The sequence below is a fragment of the Mesoplodon mirus genome (assembly GCF_964341445.2).
Source record: "Mesoplodon mirus genome assembly, chromosome: 7".
NCBI lineage: Eukaryota > Metazoa > Chordata > Mammalia > Artiodactyla > Ziphiidae > Mesoplodon > Mesoplodon mirus.
In genome coordinates, this window is record NC_138983.1 from 13,669,585 (window position 1) to 13,695,058 (window position 25,474).

The 25,474-nt window shown below is 44.9% G+C and overlaps 3 protein-coding genes across 22 annotated transcripts in view; 2 read left to right on the forward strand and 1 right to left on the reverse strand.

The window, feature by feature from the left end:
* Positions 1-15: 15 nt before the first annotated feature.
* KBTBD4 (kelch repeat and BTB domain containing 4) lies at positions 16-5,639 on the forward strand. 2 transcript variants are annotated; one of them, XM_082627090.1, is made up of 4 exons: positions 16-99; positions 1,018-1,638; positions 3,209-3,315; positions 3,763-5,639. In XM_082627090.1, the coding sequence occupies exons 1-4, from the start codon at positions 81-83 to the stop codon at positions 4,621-4,623; spliced, it is 1,608 nt and encodes a 535-aa protein (XP_082483216.1). In that variant the 5' UTR covers positions 16-80; the 3' UTR covers positions 4,624-5,639. The 2 variants fall into 2 exon arrangements, with proteins under 2 accessions (XP_082483216.1, XP_082483217.1); XM_082627091.1 differs by having other exon boundaries at positions 43-203; positions 3,763-5,638.
* A 142-nt stretch (positions 5,640-5,781) lies between these two features.
* Positions 5,782-10,145, reverse strand: PTPMT1 (protein tyrosine phosphatase mitochondrial 1). 2 transcript variants are annotated; one of them, XM_082627095.1, is made up of 4 exons: positions 9,685-10,145; positions 9,516-9,596; positions 7,423-7,561; positions 5,782-6,067 (listed from the first exon to the last, which is right to left on the reverse strand). In XM_082627095.1, the coding sequence occupies exons 1-4, from the start codon at positions 9,856-9,858 to the stop codon at positions 5,895-5,897; spliced, it is 567 nt and encodes a 188-aa protein (XP_082483221.1). In that variant the 5' UTR covers positions 9,859-10,145; the 3' UTR covers positions 5,782-5,894. The 2 variants fall into 2 exon arrangements, with proteins under 2 accessions (XP_082483221.1, XP_082483220.1); XM_082627094.1 differs by having other exon boundaries at positions 7,370-7,561; positions 9,685-10,136.
* Positions 10,146-14,698: 4,553 nt separating this feature from the next.
* CELF1 (CUGBP Elav-like family member 1) overlaps positions 14,699-25,474 on the forward strand; it is a 74,725-nt gene continuing 63,949 nt past the window's right edge. For 4 of the 18 annotated variants that reach the window (XM_082629616.1, XM_082629618.1, XM_082629637.1 and 1 more), the window contains exon 1: positions 14,845-14,870. The gene's annotated coding sequence lies outside the window, so the exon portion shown is untranslated. Of the gene's footprint in view, positions 14,871-25,474 lie in introns of all 18 variants that reach the window. The other 14 variants (XM_082629632.1, XM_082629635.1, XM_082629619.1 and 11 more) reach the window with 8 other exon arrangements.

A 25,474-nucleotide genomic window follows, 5' to 3' on the forward strand; every position in this document is an offset into this window, starting at 1 on the left:
TGCAACAGATCTTCTTCCGGGCGGACGCGGGGTCGGAAGCAGAGGTTCCGGGTTCCGGATTCCGGGTTCCGGGCTTCGGGATGAAAGGAGGGAAGGCAGGTGAGAAAGCGAAGCCAGCAGGTGGGGAAACCGTGAGGTGAACGTGCCCTAGCTTGGTGTGACAGAGGCTGGAGAGAAGGCAAGGATCCTAAGGAACCAGACTGGTGAGAGAAGAAGGGGCGAGCGGTCTGGGTTCCACATTCCACACCCCTCCCCCGCTCCCTGAGCTAAGCTTTTGATGAGGGCCGGCGGGCAAGGCTAGGGGGAGGGGGAGAGAAGAATGGTTTCCCTAGCGACCGTTTCCCAGGCGCCTCCAGGTGGAGCGGGAACACTGCACGTGGCGACGGGCTTCCTCGGGCCCCGTGCTAGGGACGGCTGGGCTCCGTCTCGAGTTCTGGGAGGAAGCCTTGGGGAGTCATTAGGACGAGCAGGGAAGTGCCGGGGAGAGGCTCAGAAAAGAACAAATGTGCATCTGAGAGATGTCCCAGGACAAACCTCAGATTGTACTGTCTGGATTCCCTGCGCGGGGAAAGAGGGGCCTGGCCACAAGGACATGGGGATCTTTTTGTCAGGTTCTGCTGCCCCGAGCCTCACAAGTTTTATGCTAATAGTTATTTGGTTATTAAGGCTTTTCCCCAGGCTTTTAAAATCATAGGCTTTCTCCAATCCCTCGCTTTCATGTGTTGACCTAAATACCAGGCCTTTTGTTACATAAAGGAAAGGAGTATTCCGTGTTTTCTCAGGGAAACACCCAGAGTATGAAATTTTTATTTCATTAGGAATGTGATGTCACTGCAAGAGAGTGAGTCCAGCTTTGGTTGAAGGAGAACATAGAGATGTCATTAACAGGGCCAGGACTAAGGCTAATCTGGGCCGACTGTGCGCTCACTTTTCCCTTCTCCCTCCCTGCATTGGACAATTGGATTCATAGACTGGCTATGGATTACTTAAATTATTCAGGGTGGTGGTGTTTTGCAGACAGCTGGCAGAGAGAGAAGTTGGCTACTACCATGGAATCACCAGAGGAGCCTGGAGCATCCATGGATGAGAACTACTTTGTGAACTACACTTTCAAAGACAGGTCACACTCAGGCCGTGTGGCTCAAGGCATCATGAAACTGTGTTTGGAGGAAGAGCTCTTTGCTGATGTCACCATTTCAGTGGAAGGCCGGGAGTTTCAGCTGCACCGATTGGTCCTCTCAGCTCAGAGTTGCTTCTTCCGGTCCATGTTCACTTCCAACCTGAAGGAGGCCCACAACCGGGTAATTGTGCTGCAGGATGTCAGCGAGTCTGTTTTCCAGCTCCTGGTTGATTATATCTACCATGGGACTGTGAAACTTCGAGCTGAGGAGCTGCAGGAAATTTATGAGGTGTCAGACATGTATCAGCTGACATCTCTCTTTGAGGAGTGTTCTCGGTTTTTGGCCCGCACAGTGCAGGTGGGCAACTGTCTTCAGGTGATGTGGCTGGCAGATCGACACAGTGATCCTGAGCTCTACACTGCTGCCAAGCACTGTGCCAAGGCCCACCTGGCCCAGCTGCAGAGCACAGAGGAATTTCTCCACTTACCCCACCACCTACTCACTGATATCATCTCTGGTAAGTTGAGAGAGGGGGAACATCATACCCAGCTACACCGGTATGATGTTCAGTGAACGTTCTAGTTTAGGAGAAGGGTACCCTCAGGCTTCCTGGTGTTAGCTTACATTATTATTCTTGATAAGAATTTAGATACCTTCAGAGAGAGAGTGAGTTGAGATTTAGTAGCTGATATCAGAGACAGAGTCCCTTCCAGACAAAGAGGCTAGGAAAACAAAGCAACATTTCACAGTATATACAAATATTGGATTGAAAAGAAAAAGAAAAAGCAGCACTTAGCCACAAAAGGTAGTGAGGAGCTATCTGCATTTATATTCTCATCTCTCTTGTGCATAAGTGGTCTCATCCATTCCGTACTTTGCATGTATTTGTGGGACTAGTTACGTAAGTAAATTGACAGTGAGTCAAGATACCTAAATAAGAAGCTTCTCGGGGCTTCCCTGGTGGCGCAGTGGTTGAGAATCTGCCTGCTAATGCAGGGGACACGGGTTCGAGCCCTGGTCTGGGAGGATCCCACATGCCGCGGAGCAACTAGGCCCGTGAGCCACGACTACTGAGCCTGCGCGTCTGGAGCCTGTGCTCCGCAACAAGAGAGGCCGCGATAGTGAGAGGCCCACGCACCGCGATGAAGAGTGGCCCCTGCTTGCCACAACTAGAGAAAGCCCTCGCACAGAAACGAAGACGCAACACAGCAAAAATAAATAAATTAATTAATAAAAACTCCTACCCCCAACATCTTCTTAAAAAAAAAAAGAAGCTTCTCAAGTGATTTGCCAACTTTTAGGTAACAGTCCTGAGTCCGCAAGTGAGGTATAACCATACTTCAAGTTTGAGTTTTGTAGCCTAGTAGATTGCTTCCATGGCAAGTAGGAGAATATCAAATCATCCATTTTGATTAAAAGAAACAAGGCAGGGACTTCCCTGGTGGCGCAGTGGTTAAGAATCGGCCTGCCAATGCAGGGGAGACAGGTTCGAGCCCTGGTCCGGGAAGATCCTACATGCCGCGGAGCAACTAAGCCCGTGCGCCACAACTACTGAGCCTACGCTCTAGGGCCTACGAACCACAACTGCTGAGCCTGCGTGCAACTACTGAAGCCTGTGTGCCTAGAGCCTGTGCTCTGCAAAAGAGAAGCCACTGCAATGAGAAGCCTGCACACTGCAACAAAGAGTAGCCCCTGCTCACCGCAACTAGAGAAAGCCCGCATGCAGCAACGAAGACCCAATGCAGCCAAAAATAAATAAATAAATAAATAAATTATAAAAAAAGAAACAAGGCAATTTTGGGGGATTCCCTGGCAGTCCAGTGGTTAGTATTCCACGCTTCCACTGCAGGGGGCACGGGTTAGATCCCTGGTCGGGGAACTAGAATCCCGCATGCCACATGATGCTGCCCAAAAAAACAAACAAAAAAAGAAACAAGGCAATTTTATGTTAATTTCTCATACACATACATATACATACATGGTGGTAGTCTGACAAAGATGTTCACGTTTTTAAAGCCACTTGTTCTAAATTTCCCTTTTGGATTGTCAGATTGCCATTGACCATACCTTTCCTCTGGTTTTTACAGATGGAGTTCCATGTTCCCAGAACCCAACAGAGGCAATAGAAGCCTGGATCAATTTTAATAAAGAAGAAAGAGAGGCTTTTTCAGAGTCACTCAGGACTAGCTTGAAGGTAAGGCAGATATCTTTAGGGTTGGGACACCATGATATCCATGCATTCCAGCCATTTATTGGCCTGGCCTCTTTGATGCTGGTAAATAAGTCTCTGGCTTGAAACTGATAAGAGCTGGGGAGGAGGATGTGTGTGAGAGACCAGAAGCCACCAGCCTCTGGGCTCCAAAGCTCCTTGAGAGAACTACTCTCATCATTACATTAATAATCCGAAGTACCAGCTCATGATAATTATAAAAAAGGCTGGAATGAGTGTAACAGGTTTTCTGTTCCAGCATAAGATGCCTGAAAGTGATTAGAGGAGAGTCAGGATGACACACGGTAAGTAGAGCATTGTAGGTTAGAGCAAGGTACAAGTGTGTGGCCTAGGACCTTAAGGATATGTGTCTCAAGTGAGCCTTAGCCTAGAACTGATAGATACGATTTATACCTTTAATTTCACCAACAGGAAATTGGGGAGAATGTACACATTTACCTGATCGGGAAAGAGTCATCTCGTACCCACTCGTTGGCTCTGTCCTTACATTGTGCAGAAGATGACTCCATCAGTGTGAGTGGCCAAAACAGCTTGTGCCACCAGATCACTGCAGCCTGCAAGCATGGCGGAGACTTGTACGTGGTGGGAGGGTCCATCCCACGGCGCATGTGGAAGTGCAACAATGCCACCGTGGACTGGGAATGGTGTGCGCCTTTGCCCCGTGACCGACTCCAGCACACCCTGGTGTCTGTGCCCGGGAAAGATGCCATATACTCACTGGGTGGCAAGACACTGCAGGATACCCTCTCCAATGCAGTTATCTATTATCGGGTAGGTGATAACGTCTGGACTGAGACAACCCAGTTAGAGGTGGCTGTGTCAGGGGCCGCTGGTGCCAACCTCAACGGGATCATCTACTTACTAGGGGGGGAGGAGAATGACCTGGACTTCTTTACCAAACCGTCCCGACTCATCCAGTGCTTTGACACAGAGACAGATAAGTGTCACGTGAAACCCTATGTGCTGCCCTTCGCTGGCCGCATGCACGCAGCTGTGCATAAGGACCTGGTGTTCATCGTGGCTGAAGGGGACTCCCTGGTGTGCTACAATCCCCTGCTAGACAGCTTTACCCGGCTTTGCCTTCCTGAGGCCTGGAGCTCTGCCCCATCCCTCTGGAAGATCGCCAGCTGTAACGGGAGCATCTATGTTTTTCGGGACCGATATAAAAAGGGGGATGCCAGCACCTACAAGCTTGATCCTGCCACTTCGACTGTAACTGTCACTACAGGCGTTAAGGTGCTGCTTACCAATTTGCAGTTTGTGTTGGCCTAAAGCTGTGAGGGGAAGAGCAGCTGACTTTTGCCCTCCCTTTCTCCAGCACCTACCCATCCAAACTCAAAGTCCCAGAGGCCCCCATTCAGGTACTATGTTATTTTTTTGGCACATGTTAGAAAGGCAGCGCCTCAACCCTTGAACTCATAAGGGTGTTCCGTTTGGGGCTTTTTAGACTGCTGCTTCTTAGCTGGCTGCTTGAACTGAGAGTAGGCCAGCCTGTTCGCCATCCCCTTGTAATCCTGTGCCTCCCTGCAGAGCACGTAGAGCAAGCCTCTTCTCCGCCCTTAGGCACAGCCTCCCCTCTTCACCTGATCAGTGTTACATAGAAGCACCCCTGATCCCGGGACAGAAGGAAAGATGCCCAGTCTTCCTTTTTTTCCGTAGCCTGTTAAGTGGCTAATTGGTCATTTTTCCACGAAGAATTAGGTGTTAAGAGTTCTCCTTCAGGCTTTGGTTGGGAGAATGGACTAAGCTGAGGGTGTCCTTCACCAGCAAGAGTCTACCCTAGAATTCAGGACGTTCGTCTATTGTTTTTCATCTATCTGTCAAGAAATGTATATTTTGGTTTTATTTTTGACTTATTCCAAGGAGTAAGCCAGAAAGAAGTAGAAAGGATTATTTCTGATTAATCGCAGAAAATTTTTTCAAACTCAAATATATGTCTCTACTCTTTTAAAAACTCTAAGCTAAGCCAAGAGCTAGGAACTTGCTTATTTCATACAAATAAAAGTTTTTGAAGGGATATGTGTGTCTGTTTTGAATTCTGAAGGGGTGACTTCCTAAGGGAAACTAATTACATACCTGCACATTTCTAAGTCAGTCACAATACTGATTGAATCCCATACTTCCTTGTCTGCATACAGGATGACTGCTCCAAGTGAGGAGAGCCCCATAGGGCCAGTGAATTAGGATTCTGACAGTGGCAAAGAGCCATAGCTGAGTATTTCTCTTCTCTTTTCCTAGTGTTAAATGTCTTTGAGTTGTGGGGTAAATATCATTAGGCACAACATCAGGTGCACGACAGATTTCTTTGACCTTTGGAAATAAACCCTTATCCCTGTCCCATATCCCCAGGCCCCATGAATAGAAGCCACACTAAATCTTCCTAGTCACACAACAGTGTTATTTCAAGAAAATGAAACAAGACACAGGGAGTGAAATTAACCATTACTTAGCACATTTCTATTATGTCAAGTTTGGGCTTAAGCCCCTTTGGTCCTGTTAAACATTTTCATTCTGTAGCAAGCCAGGGTTGTTCTGAGTTCTTTCTAATCCATGTACTTCACATCTGTGATGTGTGACAAGTCCCATTCTTTGCTGCTCCTGCAGTGATCACCTTGTGGAACTCTTTGAGAACTTCCAGCTGGCCAGGTCTGATGTAGATGTGTGACCGGATCTTGGTGATGGCTCTTACGGCCTCCTCTGGAGTCCAGTTGTACACCTGAAGTGCAGGGTTGGGAAATCAAAGAAAGGACCAGGTGTTAAGGTGTCCCTGACCCAATAATAAGTGCTAAAGGGCTCTCAGAATTTCATTTTTTAAAAAATTCCACTTTGCGGGGAGTTAAAAGCCATGCCCCACATATTATAAGTGGGAGAGCACTTTAACCCCTTCAATCAAAGTCCCACAATTCGATGCAATAGGCTGGGGGAGGTAAGCGGGGGACACAAATCAGTCTTTCTATCTAATTTTTATTCTGCCAAACCCTGGAAATAGAAGGTTGAACACATGAAGCTGAGATCCTAAATTCAAGCGGGCCTAGGCCTACTAGATGTCCTCTCTGAGCTAGGCTGTTGGTTACAAGAGTTTCCTGGAAAGAGTACACAGTCGATGTTTTTATGCAACTTGTCACCATGTCTAGAAAAGAGTACTTTTAAAATTTAACTAGGAGGGCTGGCTATCTTTGTGTCCTCAGGATACTTACTGGTTTAGAACTCAATAGAACCAAGAAAGTATAGATTTTTAGCCTGCTGGTTCAGTTCTCACTGCCCAAAATATCTCCTGACACCCAGTTTCCAGCAAAACAGAGTCCTAATGACCAAAGCTTTAGTATTGTTAAATCATATATTCACCGGTCCACAGTAACACAAGGCCAGGCTGTTTATCTTTACATTTCTTTTTTCCTTAAACTATCTATATTACTTAGTAAATGCTCTGCAGGGGCCTCACAGGTAACAAAAATGAGCCGGGGGTTTGTAAAAGGAAAGGATGGACTAGAGTACTGGCTTCTAAAAGTTTTTAAAGGCATCCCACCTGCCGATCATAACAAATTGATAGGCAAAATTCTGTTGGAGCCACTGTTTCTAGAAATTAATGTCCAGAACTTTACTCTGAAATACTTAAAGAAACGTGAGTCCTATAGAGCTGTAAGTGACCAGCACTATTATCTACAGAACTAGATTTCCTGACATGTTTATAACAAGTGTTTCTAGGCTTTTGCTGGTATTAGCATCCTTTGCAACTCCATTTTTTGAGTGCTTGTTCTAAGTCAGTGCTTGACATACTTTCTCATTCAAGCTTCACAACACATTTAGTTTGAGGAAACTGAGCAATGGAGAGGGGAAGCCACTTTTGCCTAAGGTCACACAGCTGGCCGGTGACAAAGCCAGAGGTCAGCCTGTCTGCAAAGTTCAGGTGCTTTCCACCTCCCAACAGCCTGAAATTGGGAACATGACTCCTAGCAAGGTCTGCCAGTAGACTGGAGATCTGCTGTAAAGGGGACCGGTCCAGAAAGACCTTTTCTACCTGAATCAGATATGCTGCCACCATAGTGGCACTTCTGGAACGCCCAGCCTTACAATGCACGTAGACAGACTGGCCTAGCGACTGGTACTTGAGAGCAAACTGGACTCCTTTCCGGAGGTTAGCCAAGGTTGGGACTCCAGTCATGTCTATCGTGCTGAGCCGCAGCTGCTCGACTCCTACATTCTTCCACTCCTGGAACGAGGTCGTCCACCAGCATAGAAAAGAAAATGAAAAAAGCCTGATGTGAATGGTAGGAAGATGGGCTCCCAAGAGGCAGCAAAACAACAAGGAAGCTTCACGGTTTACAACAATGTGAATATACTGTTTACTGTTTGCCTAAAAAGAAACTTCTTTTCAGAAATGTCTTTAAAATGGCTGACCTACATGGCTGGTCTTTCAGCACACAACAGCAATGCTACTGAGTTAGGATTATGTCCAAGATTTAAAGTGTTCTTAAAGTACCATTAGTAGCTTTAGTACCAAAGCTAAAGTATTTGAATCTTTAGCTACAAAATACGAGCTGTATAAAATTCATCTACAAAAGCTGTGTAACTATTTTTGCATGATCCAGCTGCAAGGCTGGACTACTACGTTTTGCAAGAACTTTCTGTTTGTCCATAAGCCTCCTCTTTTTTACCACTTTTTTTGAGAGGGTATGGGGTAGAAAATAGAGTTATTTTAAAATTAAAATAATGCACCTACTTTTGTTAGTGAAATATTATCACTTAGAAGGAAGAAAAGAATAAACAGGAGAAATAAGGCCTCGGGCAAACTGGGCAACTTTATTTTTTATTTTGCCTTAAGACTTCAGGTAGGCTGCAGCTACTCTTGATATTAATCACTTTAGCAAACCAGAAACGTATGACTCTGAACTAGGGTCAATATTTTATACAGCTCATGAAATTAACAAAAAACAGCAAAATCTGGCAGCATGGGGCTTATACATCAATTACATCAGAAACACCTAGGGAGCTTGCTAAATGTTCAGATTCCTGGGATCCCACCCTAAAGTTCCTGAGTCAGAATCTCTGGGGGTTGTACCTAGGAATCTGCTAGTTTAACAAGACTGCCAGGTAATTCTTAGGCATATTAAAATGTGAGAACCACTGCCTTGGAGATTTCTCTAGGCTAGTGGGATAAGATAGCTGCTCACAAATGTCAATTGCCTCACACCCAGAGACGAGCACTTTCTGTGACTTGCTCCACAGGACGGACCACGTTAAGGAACATTCACCATTTTGGCTAATAACTCCTGAGGTCTTGTGGCAAAATACTGTGGGAAATCCAAGGAACTGTTACCCATTCTTTAAAAATGTATACCATCACTGATCAATATATTTTAAATGTGAGTCACAATTTTTTTCAAGATTTCAAAAAAATCTACAGTTGAAAAAACTGCATGTTCATTAGGCTCTATCAGTACAGTAAACAAGAAAGATAATTGTGCAGTGCTAATAGAAGTCAAACACTATAAAGATAGGGCAACATCTAACAACCATTATGAAGAGTTCCACAAATAAGCATTCACATCTAATGAAAAGTATGTTTTAGGCCTGAACTTTATTTATGGCAGTGCTCTGGAGTTCCACTATCATCTCTAACATATATATAAAATTCCCTCAAATCAAAACCAAATGAACCCTATGCAGTTTTTGCAATGGGTTGTTTTATGATAAATTTACCGGGGATTGGCCGTAGCTTTTCTTTTTACAGTTTATAGGGCCTTCATCTTGAATATCTAACAGTGTCTGATCCATACTTCGTGCTGAGTAAGTGTCAAATGAATGAAAGTAAGCCATAGAAAAGTTGCCTTTCAGTTCTGGTTACTGATTTGAGTTACCGAAATTAAGAATACATTTGTGCACAAAGGAATAATCAAAGTTTGTCAACTCTACTTTTAAATGCCTTTCACATCAGTTTTTATTTCACAATTAATTTCTACCCCCAGCCGCAGCCATTTAAGCTTAGAGGACCAGATCCTCCTCCTGAGGAGGCAAAAAAGCCTGGGACGCCTGTCTCTGCGGCAAGGTCACCTACAGCACCCCCTCCCCCAACCTCCTCCGGCTCGCCAGGCCGGCCCTGGGTGGTGGGCGAGGCCGGCGGGGCGCCTCGGCTCCAGTTCTGCCCACTGGCCCCGGCGCCTCACCTTTGGGGAGTTGCACAGGAACCTCGTCTCATACTCCTCGTTCATGGTGATCAGCCCTCGCACGTTCTCGTCCTGTACCAGCTGCCGAGGCAAAGAGGGGGCTCAGAAAGGACCGCCGAGGCCCGGGCGGCGCTCGCCTAGCTCCCAGCCCCGGCGCGGCCCGGCTCACCCGACGAGTCATGTTCCGCAGCGGCAGCGCGCCCAGCAGCACCGTGTTGTCGATACGGTTGTACCAGTCGCGGTGCGCCGGGCCCGGCATCTTCCCGCGGAACAGTGTGTACAGCAGCGTCGGGTAGAAGAGCACCCGGGCCAGGCCGGCTTCCAGCAACGTGCCGGCCGCCATCCTGCCCTACCCGGCCCGGCGCAGCGACGACCTGCCCACTCCCGGGCTCGCGGGGGCGGCCGCGAGGAGGGCCAGAAGAGCGACGAGGCCAAGGATTGCGAGTCTTCCGCGGCCTCCAGCGAAGGCGACACGGCCGGCGCGGGCCTCTTGAGCACCGAGACCTCGGGCCCGGCCCCCAGGGACACTTCGGGAGAGCCTGGGCCCCGTGGGACCGGCACCATGTCTCGGGAGGAGGGGCCGCTGGCCTCGGGGGAGGGACCAGGGCTTCCCGGGCGGGAAACTGGGACCCCTGACGAGGGAGGGCGCGTCCTCGGTCCAAGGTTGTGAGTCTGCCGCGTGTGAAACTGTAACCGCTGCCCGTGCCATTGACCCCCCTCCCTCGGGAGGGGGCTGTGACTCCAGGTGAGGAGGTCTCTGACCCCTGCGTGTGAAACTGTGACCCCGATCGAGGGAGGCGGGGCCCTGGCCAATGGCCAGTGGGCCTGTGACACCTTCCCCAACTACCGGCCAGAGGGAGGGGACTGTTATCCCAGGTGAGGGTGTGACCCACCAAAGGGGAGACATGACAAGGAGACTCTCTGGTAGGGGGAGCCCTGAAGGGGAGAGTGGAAGGGACTTTGAGCTTTTAAGTAGAGAGGCTTGTTGGAGAGGCCCTGATCCTGGACAAACAGGGGACCTGGGTTCATCTGGCCCTTCCTTCCCAACCCATCCCCCATCTGCCTGAATTCATGGCTGCCTCCTCCTGCACAAACTGCAATCAGTATGTGCGTGTGTGTGTGTGTGTGTATAGTGAAATATATATATATAAATGTTATCTACACTATTTATGAAAATATATTGATATTAAACATATTATGATAAACTTAAATATAAAACCCATAACCTGCAAATAGGCGAGAGGAATACTTTTAATGCTGATTATTTATATTTAAATAGTACTCTGAAACGTGCATCTTGTGCTTTTTAAAAAGGTTTGTCTCCTTATAAAGTAATACATATTCATAACAACTGGAAAATACAGGAAAGTAGCATAATCCTACCACCTCAAATACATTTGTTTTTTTCTTCCAGTTTTCTTTTCCATGTGAACCATTAAAATTTTTTTATAACAGCTTTATTGAGATATAATTCACATACCATACAAATCACCCATTTATAGTGTACAGTTCAATGGCTTTTAGTATATTTGCAGAGTTGTGCAGCCATCATCACAATCCGTTTTAGAATATTTTCATATCCTCCAAAGAAACCCCATACCAATTAGTAGTCACTCTCCATTTTCCCTCAACCCACCAGGCCTAGGTACCCATTAATTTACTTTCTGTTTCTATAGATTTGCCTGTTTTGGACATTTCAAATAAATGGAATCATATAATATGGAATCATATAATCATTCAAATAAATGGAATCATATAATATGTGTCCTTTGTGTCTGGCTTCTTTCACTTAGCATAATGTTTACAAGATTCACCCATGGTATAGCAATATCAGTACTGTATTTCTTTTTATTGCCAAGTAATATTTCTTTGTATGGATATACCACATTTTGTTTCTCCGTTTATCAGTTGATAGGCATTTGGGTTGTTTCCACTTTTTGGTTATCTTGAATAATGTCCCTGTGAACATTCATATACAAGTTTTTGTGTTAATTTATATTTTCATTTTTCTTGGATATCTATCTAAGACCACTGCACCACCAGGGAAGTCTGGAAACAGAAATTTAAACCACAGTAAAGTATCACTCCACTTCTACCAGAATGACTAAAATTAACGAACTGATAATACCGAGTGATGATGAGGATGCACTGTTAATATTTTAATAAATATTCTTTCTGGGTTTTGTCTCTTTCAACGAACACATTCTCTAACAAAAATGGGATCGTTCTGTACCTGTTAATTTGTTACCTGCTTTATTCACTAAGCATGTGTCATGAACATTTGCCCACAATTAAATATTTTTCTGTATCATTATTTGAAAATATATATAATATTCTAGGCTATGGCTATATCATATACTTTATCAAGTATACAATATATTTGATAAAGTATATCAAGTATATACTTTTGTATCAGATTTTATGCTATTCCAACAGTGTTATGATCCATAATACATCAGTACATCTCTGCTTTTTTTTTTTTTTTTTTTTTTGCTGCATGGTGTGGTGTGTGGGATCTTATTTCCCCGATCAGGGTTGGAACCCGTGCCCCTGCAATGGGAGCGTCCAAGTCTTAACCGCTGGACCGCCAGGGAAGTACGAGTACATCTCTGCTCTTATCCTGATTATTTTTCTTAAGAAAAGCTCCTAGAAAGATATGTAAGCTTTCAAATTCCTCCAAACAGACTATCTGAATTTTACTCCCACCAGCACTTTTAAAAGGCTTGCTTCCCTGAACCCTTGTTAACATTTTTAAAAACAAATCTTAATCAATTTGGAAGGCAAAAAATGAAGCAGGAAGCTTTTCATACTCATTTATGTCTCACATCCGGCTTTTTTGTATTTGGACTGTTTAGTGTTTTGTCTGTATTGGGAAGCCCTTTGAAGTTAGAAGAATCTGTGTTCTTCATGTAATTGTTCTTCCACCCGACTCTGGGGTAATGGACTCTGGCCTTCCTTTGTAACTAGATGCAAGAATGACACTAGCGCCCTGCAAGGAGTGGCCCTAAGTCAAGGGGCAGGTAAAATGGGGAAAGTTACTGGTCGCCCTTTGAGAAATATCTGTTGAGCTGGACACTGTGAAAAGCATTGGAGAGACAAGAGGATAACAAGACAGGTGTGGTCCCCGCTCTCATTTAGCTCATGGTAGGTTGCAGGAAGTTTCTGGATGCTAAACAATTCATTCTCTTTTTTCATACTCAGCACCAAGATATGTCTATTCATTAATTCAACAATATTTATTGATGAATTGGGGAGTTGGATGAAGGTAGTCAAAAGGTACAAACTTATTGTTATAAGATAAATAAGTACTAGGGATGTAATGTACGACATGATGACGAGAGTTAACTTAGCTTTACAATATATTTGAAAGTTGTTAACAGAGTAGATCTTGAGATTCTCATCACAAGGAAAAAAAGTATCTGTATGAGATAATGGATGTTAATTAAACTTATTGTGGTAATCATTTCACAATATATGGAAATCAAATTCAAAAAAACCCCAGTATTTATTGAGCACCTACCTGGCATTATTTTAGGCCCGGAGGATATAAAACAGACAAGATCCCTATCCCCATAGAGTTTACCTTCTGGTGTGGGAAGACTACAAATAAAATATGTAAAATATGAAGTACAAAATATACTATGTTAGATGGTGATAAGTGCTTTGGATAGAAACAAAGTGGCAAAGGGGGACTGGAAACACAGGTGTATGTGTGTGTAATTTTAAATAGGGTGGTCAGGGAAGGCCCAACTAAGAAGGTGACATTTAAGTCAAGACCTGAAGGAGGTGAGGAGGTGAACCACATGGATATCTGGATGATTCTATGGCACAAAAAGAACAGGACAGATTCTCTGCTTAAAAGGTTTTTACAGTCTACAGCAGCTGGGAGACAAATATAAAATTAATTGTGGTAATGTATGTGACAACATTCTATAAGCTATAATGGTCTATAAATGTAAGATGTTTTCAGTAAATTACACATAAAACTATTAACAAGAACAAGAGCATATATCAGTATTACAAATGTATATAAAATGATAAACTACACAGTACAACTAAGGAATATGATAGTGTACAATTTAGGGGCTAATTGTTCAGATTTATATGGTACCAGAAACACTGTGGTTAGTTTTTTTCCCGCCCGACAGGGGGAAGAGGTGCTTCCAACACGTGGGAAAGCCTTTGAGGCTTCTGCTTGGGAGTCCACTTATTTTTTTGTGGTAGGGTTGGGTATAATCAGTATTTGTGGGTAGAAGAATTATTTGCTCTGAGAAGCCAGAGGTTACAGAGAAATCATTTGCAAACCTATGAGTTATTTGCATGTTTGAAGCCAAAAGGTCCCTGAACTAAGTTTGCTTTCTCTATCTGCATTTTACTGTCCCACAAGGTGTAGAACTTGTGGAATAAATGACCTTTTAAACGAACGAACGAACGAATGAACTACTGTACTGTTTGCATTCCACCTAGATCCTGGGATTCCTGGGTCACTCTGAAGGAGGTCTTCAGGGACCTAACCTCGGTTATTGAATTTTTTTTTTTTTTTTAGTCGGGGGAGAAGCAGGTTAGGGCTGGAATATCAGTCTCTTAACAGAACCCTTATGAGCTTCCGGGCGCTGCAAGGATTTTTGCAAGGTTGTTAGTTCACACAGCTGATCATGCTGCTAGAAAGCATTCCCCTAACTCTGAAAGCTTGCAATACACTCGCATTCCACATCTCAGCGGAGAAGGAAGGCCTGGATACTGTTGCTTATCTGCTGGGGTAGAAAGGAGGGTGTGTCATGTGCCCAGCGCTGGCCAAGCACCATCCCATTCACTCATTCATTCATTCATCAAATATTTTATTATGCGCATATTCACTGCCAAGTAGAGGTCCTTGCCCACTAGTTCATCCAGAGCTCCTGTGGAGAGCCGAGAACTTCAGGGTCTCAGGTCGGGGGGTCTTCCTCCAGCAGAGCTCCGAGACAAAGAGATGTGCCCTTGCCGCTCCTTGAGCTGAGGTTTCCGCCCGAGGCCCCGGGGGCTCCTGCGGAGCTGCTTCTCCACTCCCCAGCCCGAGGGGGCGCTGCAGCGCCGGGCGCTCGACCCGCCCCTGAGCATTGCTCCGCTAGGATCGGCGCTGCCGGCCGCACCACGGTGGTACGTTCCCTCAAGCCGCCCTCCCCCTCCTCGTCGGCCCTCCCCGCCTGTGGTAGGTGCCGGAAGTGCCGCCATTTTGGGGTGTTCTGCTCGGGCGGCAGCGGCAGCGGCGGCGGGACGCGGAGACTCCCCCGGGACTCGGCCTCAGCAGTGAGGAGGCGGCGGCTGCGAAGGCGAAGGCAGCAGCTGAGGCAGCGGCGGGCTCAGGTGCAGCCGCTGGTGAGTGCGGCGGCCGCGGGATAACGGGCCGCGGGTGGGAGGGAGGGAGCGAGGGAGGGAAAGGGGCAGGAGGGAGGCGCCGCGGGGCGGGTCCGGTCCGGGCGGCCGTGGGTCACAGGGCCCTCTGGGCGCGCCCGTTCCTGGTTCCCCGCGCCTCGGAGGCAGGTCAGCGATCTCCTGCCTTGTGTCGGGGTCCTCAGCTACCCGCGTCCCGTCGCGCCGGCCTGGCGCGTGCCCCCGCGCCCAGGGAGACCCGCCCTCCTCGTGGCCTTGCTCCTCTCTCCGCGCCCTTTGCCTTCATTCTCCGGGCTCTGAGGGCTCCGTTCCCTGCCCAGGGATAGCTCCGTCCTCCTTTTTCCGGCCGCCGTGCCAGACACAGGCTGCCTGCCCCGGACACCCCTTCTGTGCTCCTGTCGCCCCACGTGTTCTTGGTGCTTACCCTTGGAGGGGGTCCCCAGGACCCCCGCCTCTGGAGGGCTGCGCTTCTCCTCAGGAGCTTCGAGAGCCCCCCTTTCCTCGTCCCACATCCGCTAGGGCCTTGGCTCGCCCCCCCCCCCCACGTCAGGTGCTCACCCGTTATGGCCTAGTAGCGGGTCTGGATTCTCGCACCCGGGAGCGCGGAGAGCACGGTGAGGAGCTTTCTTCGCTAAGGACCTGGTTTTGGATTTAAAGCCGCTGGTGTCTTGGTTGTGGTCCTCGGAGCAGGATGTTGTTTCAGTTCCCTCAGACGGTTGCACTGGCTCTGAGCAGCTTCTTGGTTTAGGCTCATCCCCGTAGTTGAGGGGAAGATGGTGCGATTTTGGTCGGAGCCTGCTTTAGCAAAATGGAATCTTTTTCTCGCCAGCGAAGTTAATGCTGTAGTTTTATTACCTTCGAGGCAGAAGGCTGTATAATAGTGTCCGATGGTGTGGAGTGTTTTGTAATGTCTGCAGTGTAAGAGGTAACAGGTACCCGATGAATTGTTTACAGGAACTTCACCCTTAAGAAAGGTCTCTTCGCTTTCTTTGATAATCTGTAGATCGAAGAGGTTTTAATTTCATTCTTTCACCTTTTCCACAAGTGTTGGGTTGGCTCTTTTCCACAAGTGTGGCATCTCTCAGAGTGGTACGCAGTTTTCAGTTTCTCCTTAAATTCTTGCTGAGGAAGAGTCGTCGCTGAGAATCACCAAGGGTTTTTTCTGTTTTAACATTAATGAGTCCACTTGGAAAATCATCCAGTTACCATAGCGTGCATAAACTATTGCTACAGATCCCTCCCCTCCCCCCGTGTCTTTATATTCTTCTAGCTTTACTTACAGTATGTGGTTTCTAATCATGAGTTAGCCAGGATTGAAGCATTGCTGTTAGGAAAGCGAAGCAGGAGCTTTCAGCTGTTGTTTTAACCTGGAAGTTTATGGTTTCCCCAGCGGTTCTTTCGTCTTGACTGTCCACCACCTGTTTCCATTAAGAATGGCCCTTGGCCCAGAGCATAGGCCTCAACTTCTCTCCACCCATTCATTTTTGCCCACGGGGTTATTTTCTCCTCAGATTGTATCTAGACTTAAAATCCATTAGCTGGTGAGGCTAGATTAGCTGGTGACATAGAATATCTTTTCCAACCACTTCACTTTTCAGATGAGGAAACTGAGGCTCCCGAGGTCATTTGCCCAAGATTATGTAGCCGGTGCTCTTAAAACAGTTTCAACATAGGGTTTTTTTTTTTGTTTTTTGTTTTTTAATACAATATCATGAACAATAATGCAAATTGCCCTTTAAGATGTGATGGAATGGAAAAGGCCCCAGGCTTGGAGTTGAAGGCCTGAATTGTAATCCTTGGTCTGTTACTAGCTATAAAACCTTGACCAAGTCACTGTTTTGAGCCTCAGCTCATTCTCATCTGCAAAATGGAGGAAATCGTGTCTGTTTCACATGGTGCCAATTCAGCTTCAGTGCAGTAATGTGTGAAAGTGTCTGTAGTATAAGAGGTAGTGAAATTTTGAGCCAGAATGATTTATTTTTCTGAAGATTTCCTGTTATTTTTGTTATTACAGAAGTTACAAATTCCTTATTAAAAATGCAGATAAGCCAGAAGAAAGAGAGAAACTCACCTTTAGTCCCGCCACTCAGAGGTGATTGTTAATATTTGTGGTCTTTATCTTATTATCCTTTTTATATGCTGTAGAAATGTTTATTATTTTAACAAAATATGCTTATCCTAGTTACAGTTTTATGATATGTTTTTAAGTTTAGTAGTAGGTGATAGGCATTGACAACCACATTTTAAATGATGCCCTGTGTTTAAGCTCCTAACATATGAGTTAGGCCAGTGGATATCCCAGCATGGGAGCAGAGAATTTGCTGTTTTAAACATGCTGGGCTTGAAGAAGAGGAGAGGAAGGGCAGAGACCTAACGTTTATTGTACGTCTACTGTGTGATTTTTTTTAAAATTTATTTAATATTTGGGCTCTGCTGCTAAACGTGGAGTGTGAGTCGTGAATTCCATGCCCCCTCCTGTGACTGCCACTGCAGCTTCTTTAACTTAATTTTCCTGTGAGGCCAGATGTAATAAGGAACTGGGAAGTTACAAGGTGGTGGTGGTGTGCCTTGGAAAGGGAAAGAGAAGAGCTGTCACCTGGAGGCCAGGGTGAAGAAGTTGGAAGAAGTAAGAGCATTGGCTCCTCTGCTCAAGGCTTTGGGTACTTCCAGCAAATTGCTCTGTTTTCTGTAAACCAGTGGGTGAAGCTCACTGGATTTGGTGAAACTCTGTGTCCTCTGCCTTTTTTTTTTTTTTTTTTTTTTTCCTCCGGTATGCGGGCCTCTCACTGTTGTGGCTTCTCCCGTTGCGGAGCACAGGCTCCGGACGCGCAGGCTCAGCGGCCATGCCTCACGGGCCCAGCCCCTCCGCGGCATGTGGGATCTTCCCGGACCGGGGCACGAACCCGTGTCCCCTGCATCGGCAGGCGGACTCTCAACCACTGCGCCACCAGGGAAGCCCCTCTGCCTTTTTTTTAAACAGCTTTATTGAGATATAATTCACATACCATGCACTTCAACAGTTTTTGGTATATTGCTTAATTAATTCTAAAAAATTGTGGTAAAATATATATAACAATTTTCCATTTTAACCATTTTTTAATATTTACATTTTTTAAATGTAAAAAACACATAACCTGAAATTTAGCATCTTAATTATTTTTGAGTGTACAGTTTTGTAGCATTAAGTGCATTCATATTAATGGGAAACAGATCTCCAGAACCTTTTCATCTTCTAAATCTGAAACTCTGTACCCATTAAACAACTCTCATTTTCTCCCTCCTCCCACCCCAGCCTCTTATAACTACCATTCTACTTACTGCTTCTATGAATTTGACTACTTTTAGGTATGAGTGGATTCACAACAGTATTTGGCTTTTTGTGACTGGCTCATTTCACTTACTGTATCTTTAAGGTTCGTCCATGTTGTAGCATGTGACAGGATTTCTTTCCTTTCAAAGGCTGAATAATATTCTATTGTATGTATATACCACATTTTGTTTATCCATTTATCTGTTGATGAACACAAGTTGTTTGTACCTTTTGGCCATTGTGACTAGTGCTGCTATGAATATGGGTGTGCAGATATCTCTTTGAGACCCTTCTTTCAATTCTTTTTTCTTTTTTTTTTTTTTTTACTAGTATTTATTTAATTAGGCTGCTCCAGGTCTTAGTTGCAGTGTGCGGATCTTTTTTTTTTTTTTTTTTTTTTTTTTTCTTTTTGCGGTATGCGGGCCTCTCACTGTTGTGGCCTCCCCCGTTGCGGAGCACAGGCTCCGGACGCGCAGGCCCAGCGGCCATGGCTCACGGGCCCAGCCGCTCCGCGGCATATGGGATCCCCCCAGACCGGGGCACGAACCCGTATCCCCTGCATCGGCAGGCGGACTCTCAACCACTTGCGCCACCAGGGAGGCCCAGTGTGCGGATCTTTAATTGCGGCATGCATGTGAGATCTAGTTCCCTGACCAGGGATCAAACCCGGGCCCCTCTGCATTGGGAGTGTGGAGTCTTAACTGCTGGACCACCAAGGAAGTCCCCCTTCTTTCAGTTCTTTTGGATAATATTCAGAAGTGAATTGATGGATCATATGGTGGTTCTGTTTTTAATTTTTTGAGGAACCTCCTCCATACTGTTTTCCATAATGATCCCACTATTTCACAATACCACCAGCAGTGCACAAGGATTCTAATATCTCTGCATCCTCACCAGCATTCGTTTTGTTTCTTCTTTTTTTTTTGGCCGTGCCACGTGACATGCAGGATCTTTGTTCCCCAACCAGGGATCGAACCCATACCCCCTGCAGTGGAAGCTCAGAGTCCTAACCACTGGACCACCGTGGAATTCCCTTTTCTTCTTCTTTATTTTTTATTTTTATTTTTATTTTTATTCTTCTTTAATAGTAACGGTCCTAATGGGTGTGAGGTGATCTCTCGTGGTTTTGATCTGCATTTCTCTGACTAACGATGTTGAACATTTTTTCATATGCTTGATGGCCATTTGTATGTCAACTTTGCAGAAATGCCTATAGAAGTCTTTTGCCCATTTTTAATTTTTTTTTTCTTTTTTTTTGTGGGGCTGCATTGGGTCTTTGTTGCTGTGCGCGGGCTTTCTAGTTGCGGTGAGCAGGGGCTACTCTTCGTTGCAGTGCGCGGGGCTTCTCATTGCAGTGGCTTCTCTTGTTGCGGAGCACGGCTCTAGGCGTACGGGCTTCAGTAATTGTGGCACGTGGGCTCAGTAGTTGTGGCTTGCAGGCTCTAGAGCACAGGCTCAGTAGTTGTGGCGCACGAGCTTAGTTGCTCCGCGGCATGTGGGATCTTCCTGGACCAGGGCTCGAACCCGTGACCCCTGCATTGGCAGGCAGATTCTTAGTGCCACCAGGGAAGACCCCTTTGCCCATTTTTAAAAATCAGATTTTTGTTGTTGTTGTTCTTGTTGAGTTGTAGTTCTTTATATATTCTGAATATTAACCCCTTAATAGATATATATGATTTACACATAGTTTCTCCCATGCCGTTTCACTCTGTTGTGTCCTTTGATGTACAGAATTTTAAGTTTGATGGAGTCTCATTTGTCTGTTTTTGCTTTTGGTGCCTTATCCAAGAAACCACTGCTTAGTCCAGTGCCCTGAAGCTTATACCCTGTTAAGCTTCTAGGAGTTTTATAGTTTTAGGTTAAGGTCATTTTAACCTCCCCACTTTTTTTTTTTTTTTTTTTTTGGCCGTGCCATGCTGCTCGGCTTGCAGGATCTCAGTTCCCCCAACCAGGGATTGAAGCCGGGCCACAACAGTGAAAGCCTGGAATCCTAACCATGAGGCCACCAGGGAACTCCCCCATTTTAACCGTTTTTAAGAGTACAATTCAGTGGCATTAAGTACATTCACAGTGTTGTGCAGTCATCACCATTCCTCTGTTTGGAAAATTGAAGTTTTCTTCACCCCAATCAGAAACTCTGAAACCATTTAGTAATAACCATCCATTGCTCCCTCCTCCTAGCCCCTGGTAACCTCTGGTCTGCTGTCTTTCCCTGTGAATTCTGGATATTTCATGTAATTGGAATCATAATATTTGTCCTTTTGTGTCTGGCATAGGTTTGTCCACGTGTAGCATGTATCAGGACTTCGTTCCTCTTTGTGGTTGAATTCCTCTCCTTATTGAGGTCAGGGATGACTCTTTCATCTTGGTATCTTGCCCTCTCTTGGTGCTCCATAAAGGCTTTTGAATTGGTTAGAATTCATGCCCTTCATGTGGATTGCCAATTACTGGGGGATGTCCACTGACATGCTCAAATCTCTGGAAAAATTCAAACGTATCAGTGTGCTTAAAAGTATGTAACAGTAACGCAGATCACGGTTAACAGCATCATTTCTAATTTCTAATCTAATGATAATTTCTAGTCATTTTCAAAATACAGATTATGTACAGAAGTGTCACATAAAGAGAAGGTATAGGCAAGTTTCTGCTTTTGCTGTATAATTAATATATGAGTATTATACAGCTTTTGCTGTATAATTAATATATTTTTTGTTAGAGGGGTGGAATGATATCCAGGTATTCCATATTGTATAAAGTTTATAAACCTGGCATTTAATGGCCTGCTTAGAATTAATAACGAATACTTTGAGGGTAAGAGCATTTTGAAGGTTATCATAAGCCTCCCAGTTTGTTTCAGTATATTCAGAGTATTCTCGTGCATGAAAGGCTTTCTTCTCTTTTTTTTTTTATAAATTTATTTATTTTATTTATTTACTTTTGGCTGTGTTGGGTCTTTATTGCTGCACGTGGGCTTTCTCTAGTTGCGATGAGCGGAGGCTACTCTTCGTTGTGTGTGGGCTTCTCTTGGGGAGCACAGGCTCTAGGCACGTGGGCTTCAGTAGTTGCGGCACATGGGCTCAGTAGTTGTGGCTCACAGGCTCTAGAGCACAGGTTCAGTAGTTGTAGCACATGGGCCTGGTTGTTTCGGGCATGTGGGATCTTCCCGGACCAGGGATTGAACCCGTGTCCCCTGCATTGGCAGGCAGATTCTCAACCACTGCACCACCAGGGAAGCGCCTCAAGGCTTTCTTCTTAAGGTGAGCTTTTACTTAATTTTTTGGAAGTTCATAACTGATTTTGAGCTGCTTGATTGTCTACTTTTCTTCTCTTTGCTTTTTGGACCTAGCCTCCAACTCCCATTTTCCTCCTCCCCAGTAAGTAATAAAGGGAGTTTAATATTAATCCTTGGGACATGGGATGAACTGAAAGTTTAATTTGGTTAACCCTTTTGTCCCAAAGAAGTATAGTAAATTCCCTACATACGAACGAGTTCCATTCTGAGAGCACATTCGTAAGTCCAGTTTGGTCATAAGTCTAACAAAGTTAGCCTAGGTACCCAGCTAACACAATTGGCTATACAGTACTGTACTGTAATAGGTTTATAATACTTTTCACACAATGCATAAAAAACAAACACAAAAAACATTTTTAATCTTTCAGTACAACACCTTGAAGAGTACAGTGGTAGAGTACAACAGCTGGCATACAGGGGCACGTTCGCATCTTTGAAAGTTCGCAACTTGAAGGTTCGTACGTAGGGGATTTACTGTATTACAGGCCTCACGGTACTTAGCACGTGGGATTTTATTTTAGTGTTAGGGAGGACTTATATACCTCTCTTTTTTTTTTTTTTCTTTTTTTGGCTACGTTGGGTCTTTGTTGCTGCATGCAGGCTTTCTCTAGTTGCAGCGAGTGGGAGCTACTCTTTGTTGTGGTTGCATGGGCTTCTCATTGTGGTGAGGTAGCTTCTCTCGTTGTGGCATGCAGGCTTCAGTAGTTGTGGCTCACGGGCGTAGTTGCTCTGCGGCATGTGAGATCTTCCTGGATCAGGGATTGAACTCGTGTCCCCTGCATTGGCAGACGGATTCTTAACCACTGCGCCACCAGTGAAGTCCCTGTATACCTCTTTTTCAAACAATGTGAACCATTCTTTTGTCCAGAATTATTCCTTGATTCTTGATTATTTTTGGTAATTAAAAGTAGAATGTATCATGAAAGTTCAAGTATTTCACTATACCTTTTTTTTTTTTTTTTTTTTTTTTTTTGTGGTACACGGGCCTCTCACTGTTGTGGCCTCTCCCGTTGCGGAGCACAGGCTCCAGACGCGCAGGCTCAGCGGCCGTGGCTCACGGGCCTAGCCGCTCCGCGGCATGTGGGATCTTCTTGGACCGGGACACGAACCCGTGTCCCCTGCATCGGCAGGCAGACTCTCAACCACTGCGCCACCAGGGACGCCCCTCACTATACGTTTGAAACAAGAATTAACTTTCTATGTACGCTTTGTGAGTGGAATTTATACAGATTCTGCTAGTTGGTTGCCATTAATATAATCCTGTATTTACCTGCACACTGTGCTATGGCATTTTGAAATGGTCAAAGAGCAAGTAAAATAGAAACAAGAAAATATTTTATGCTAATTTCTTTATTACAAAATTATATGTTTCAGGTGTACAACATAGTGATGCACAATTTTTTAAAGGTTATACCCCATTTATAGTTATTATTAAATATTGGCTATATTCCAAAACAAGAAATTTTGAACAGAACCTACAGAATTAGTCTTCCCATAATTGAGAGTTGATTCTAGGATTTTCAAGTTCTTAAAATTGGTTTGAAACCTGTGGTTTGAAAGAATGATGTGACTTGACTGGGGTTTATAAGCATTGCTTGGGAGGGTAAGTTTGACAGCTCCAACCTTTGGGCTTAAAAATTGGTAATATCACTGAGTGACCTTAACATTTCTGAGTCTTTTTTTCCATCTTTAAAATGGAGATAACCAACTTGGAATGTAATGTGAGAATTAATTGAGATAACTTAAGCTAGGCAGTGAATAGTGCCTGGTACAGTGTTGATAATGCTATTTCCTTTTTTCATCTGTAAAAATGGGCCTGCTACTTATCTCATGGGTCAGTAATGCAGTTCAACCAAATAAGAGACACTGTTAAAATGAGTAGCAGTGCCATACATAGACAGTAGCTACTGTCAGTGTTCCTTTCCTTTCCCCTTTTAGGTGTATTTTGTTTTGCGTTTTCCTTTGTCCATTGTGGCTTAGGGATAAGATTGTTTCCTGAAGTCCAGTTCTTGCATCTGAATTGTTTTTGTTTTGTTTTTGTTTTTGTTTTGCGCGGGCCTCTCAGTGTTGTAGCCTCTCCCGTTGCGGAGCACAGGCTCCTGACGCGCAGGCTCAGCGGCCATGGCTCACGGGCCCAGCCGCTCTGCGGCATGTGGGATCTTCCCGGACCAGGGCACGAACCCGTGTCCCCTGCATCCGCAGGCAGACTCGCAACCACTGCGCCACCAGGGAAGCCCCATCTGAATTGTTTTGCTATGAAGAGTGTCCTTTCCCATAGAACCTTTAAGCTCGTTGTTCCCTGTGGAATGCTCAGGTAATGTGGTTTCCTAGATTAATCTTCACTGTCTACACTTCACGTGGGAGTTTGTTGATAGGGAGTCTTCTATGTTCATAGGAAACTGAAAAATACAGATATATATTACTGGATTTGCTGTAGGGACACCTGGGTCTCTTCTTAGTTATAGGTAACTAGTTTTAGGCTTGGAGAGAGGGTGGGCTCTAATATTTAGAGTTGTAAAGTAGATGAAAGAGTTAATCAGTTTTAGCTATTTGCTTTGTAAACTATATTGTATCAAGAATCTTTATCTGAGCTTTGTAATTTGATAAAGACAGTTTTCTTGATGAGATCTTTGTAATTGTAACTTGTCCTTGTCATGAAATTGGCTTTAGAATCTCCTTGAAGTACTGGTTTCCTTACAGAATTAATCAGCATAGCTGTTCTGTAGGGTTCTTTTTGTTTTGGTTTGGTTTCTTTTGGCCGCACCACGAAGCTTGCGGGATTTTAACTCCCCAACCAGGGATCGAACCAGGGCCTGCTGCAGTGAAAGCGCCAAGTCCTAACCACTGGACCGCCAGGGAATTCCTGTGTTCTGTAGTTACTTTTTTTTTGCGGTACGCGGGCCTCTCACTGTTGTGGCCTCTCCCGTTGCGGAGCACAGGCTCCGGACGCGCAGGCTCAGCGGCCATGGCTCACGGGCCCAGCCGCTCTGCGGCATGTGGGATCTTCCTGGACCGGGGCACGAACCTGTGTCCCCTGAATCGGCAGGCGGACTCTCAACCACTGCGCCAACAGGGAAGCCCTGTAGTTACTTTTTTAACCTCTGCTATGCTATGGAAGCCACGAGCATAAATTTGTTTATTTTTAACTTCTTTGAGTTCCAGACCTGTAAAAAATTTCAAGAACGTTTTATATTCTTCATAAACTGCACATTGACTTATTAACACATTCTTTCTGCTAAGGAAATCTTTAATTCTTCTAAAAACGTTATCTCACAGGCTAGAAGGATAAATACCAACATTTTCTCTGAGCCTTGGGACGTGAGCAACTTGTTTTTCTTCATACTTGCCATTGTTTTTAAATTTTTATACAGAGAACATGAAATTCATAAAAGTTACATTAAAATTAGACTTTGTGCTCAAGAGATAAGAAAGCCTAGTTAGGGGAGACTGTGATTATAAAATATCTTAATAAACGATTTAAAGCATTTTAACTCATAGAGCTTTGTGAAGTTCTGATGTGACCCTCAGTCAGCCAACCTTTTCCCCACTTTACACGGAATGGACTCACTTTCAGAACAGCTTACGGATTGTTACGTTTTGATTTTTCTGTTCCTCCACTTAGAAAATTTGGCAGCAAATATGAAGAGGAATGGTGAGTTCTGGTTTAGAGGCTGCAGTGCGATCTCACTTAATTGATTTTAATATGCCACTTTTGGGATGTGTTCATAGGTTAGGAGTGTAGCTTTAGAAAGAACTGTTCACTAACTTTCTGACTTCCATAGCTATGTTCAGCTTTGACAAAATGGAGTTAAAATCGCTCCCGCCCCCCCCATGTTGAAACTCCATTGAAATTATGTTCCCAAATTGGGAAATGTCTTTAGTTTGGGGATTATACAAAATGAAGATTTTTGGTTCTAAAGCCGTTTAATTTTATAGTGTTATACTTTTAATTTTGATAGGTCAGTAGTTTTCATTTACATAACATTG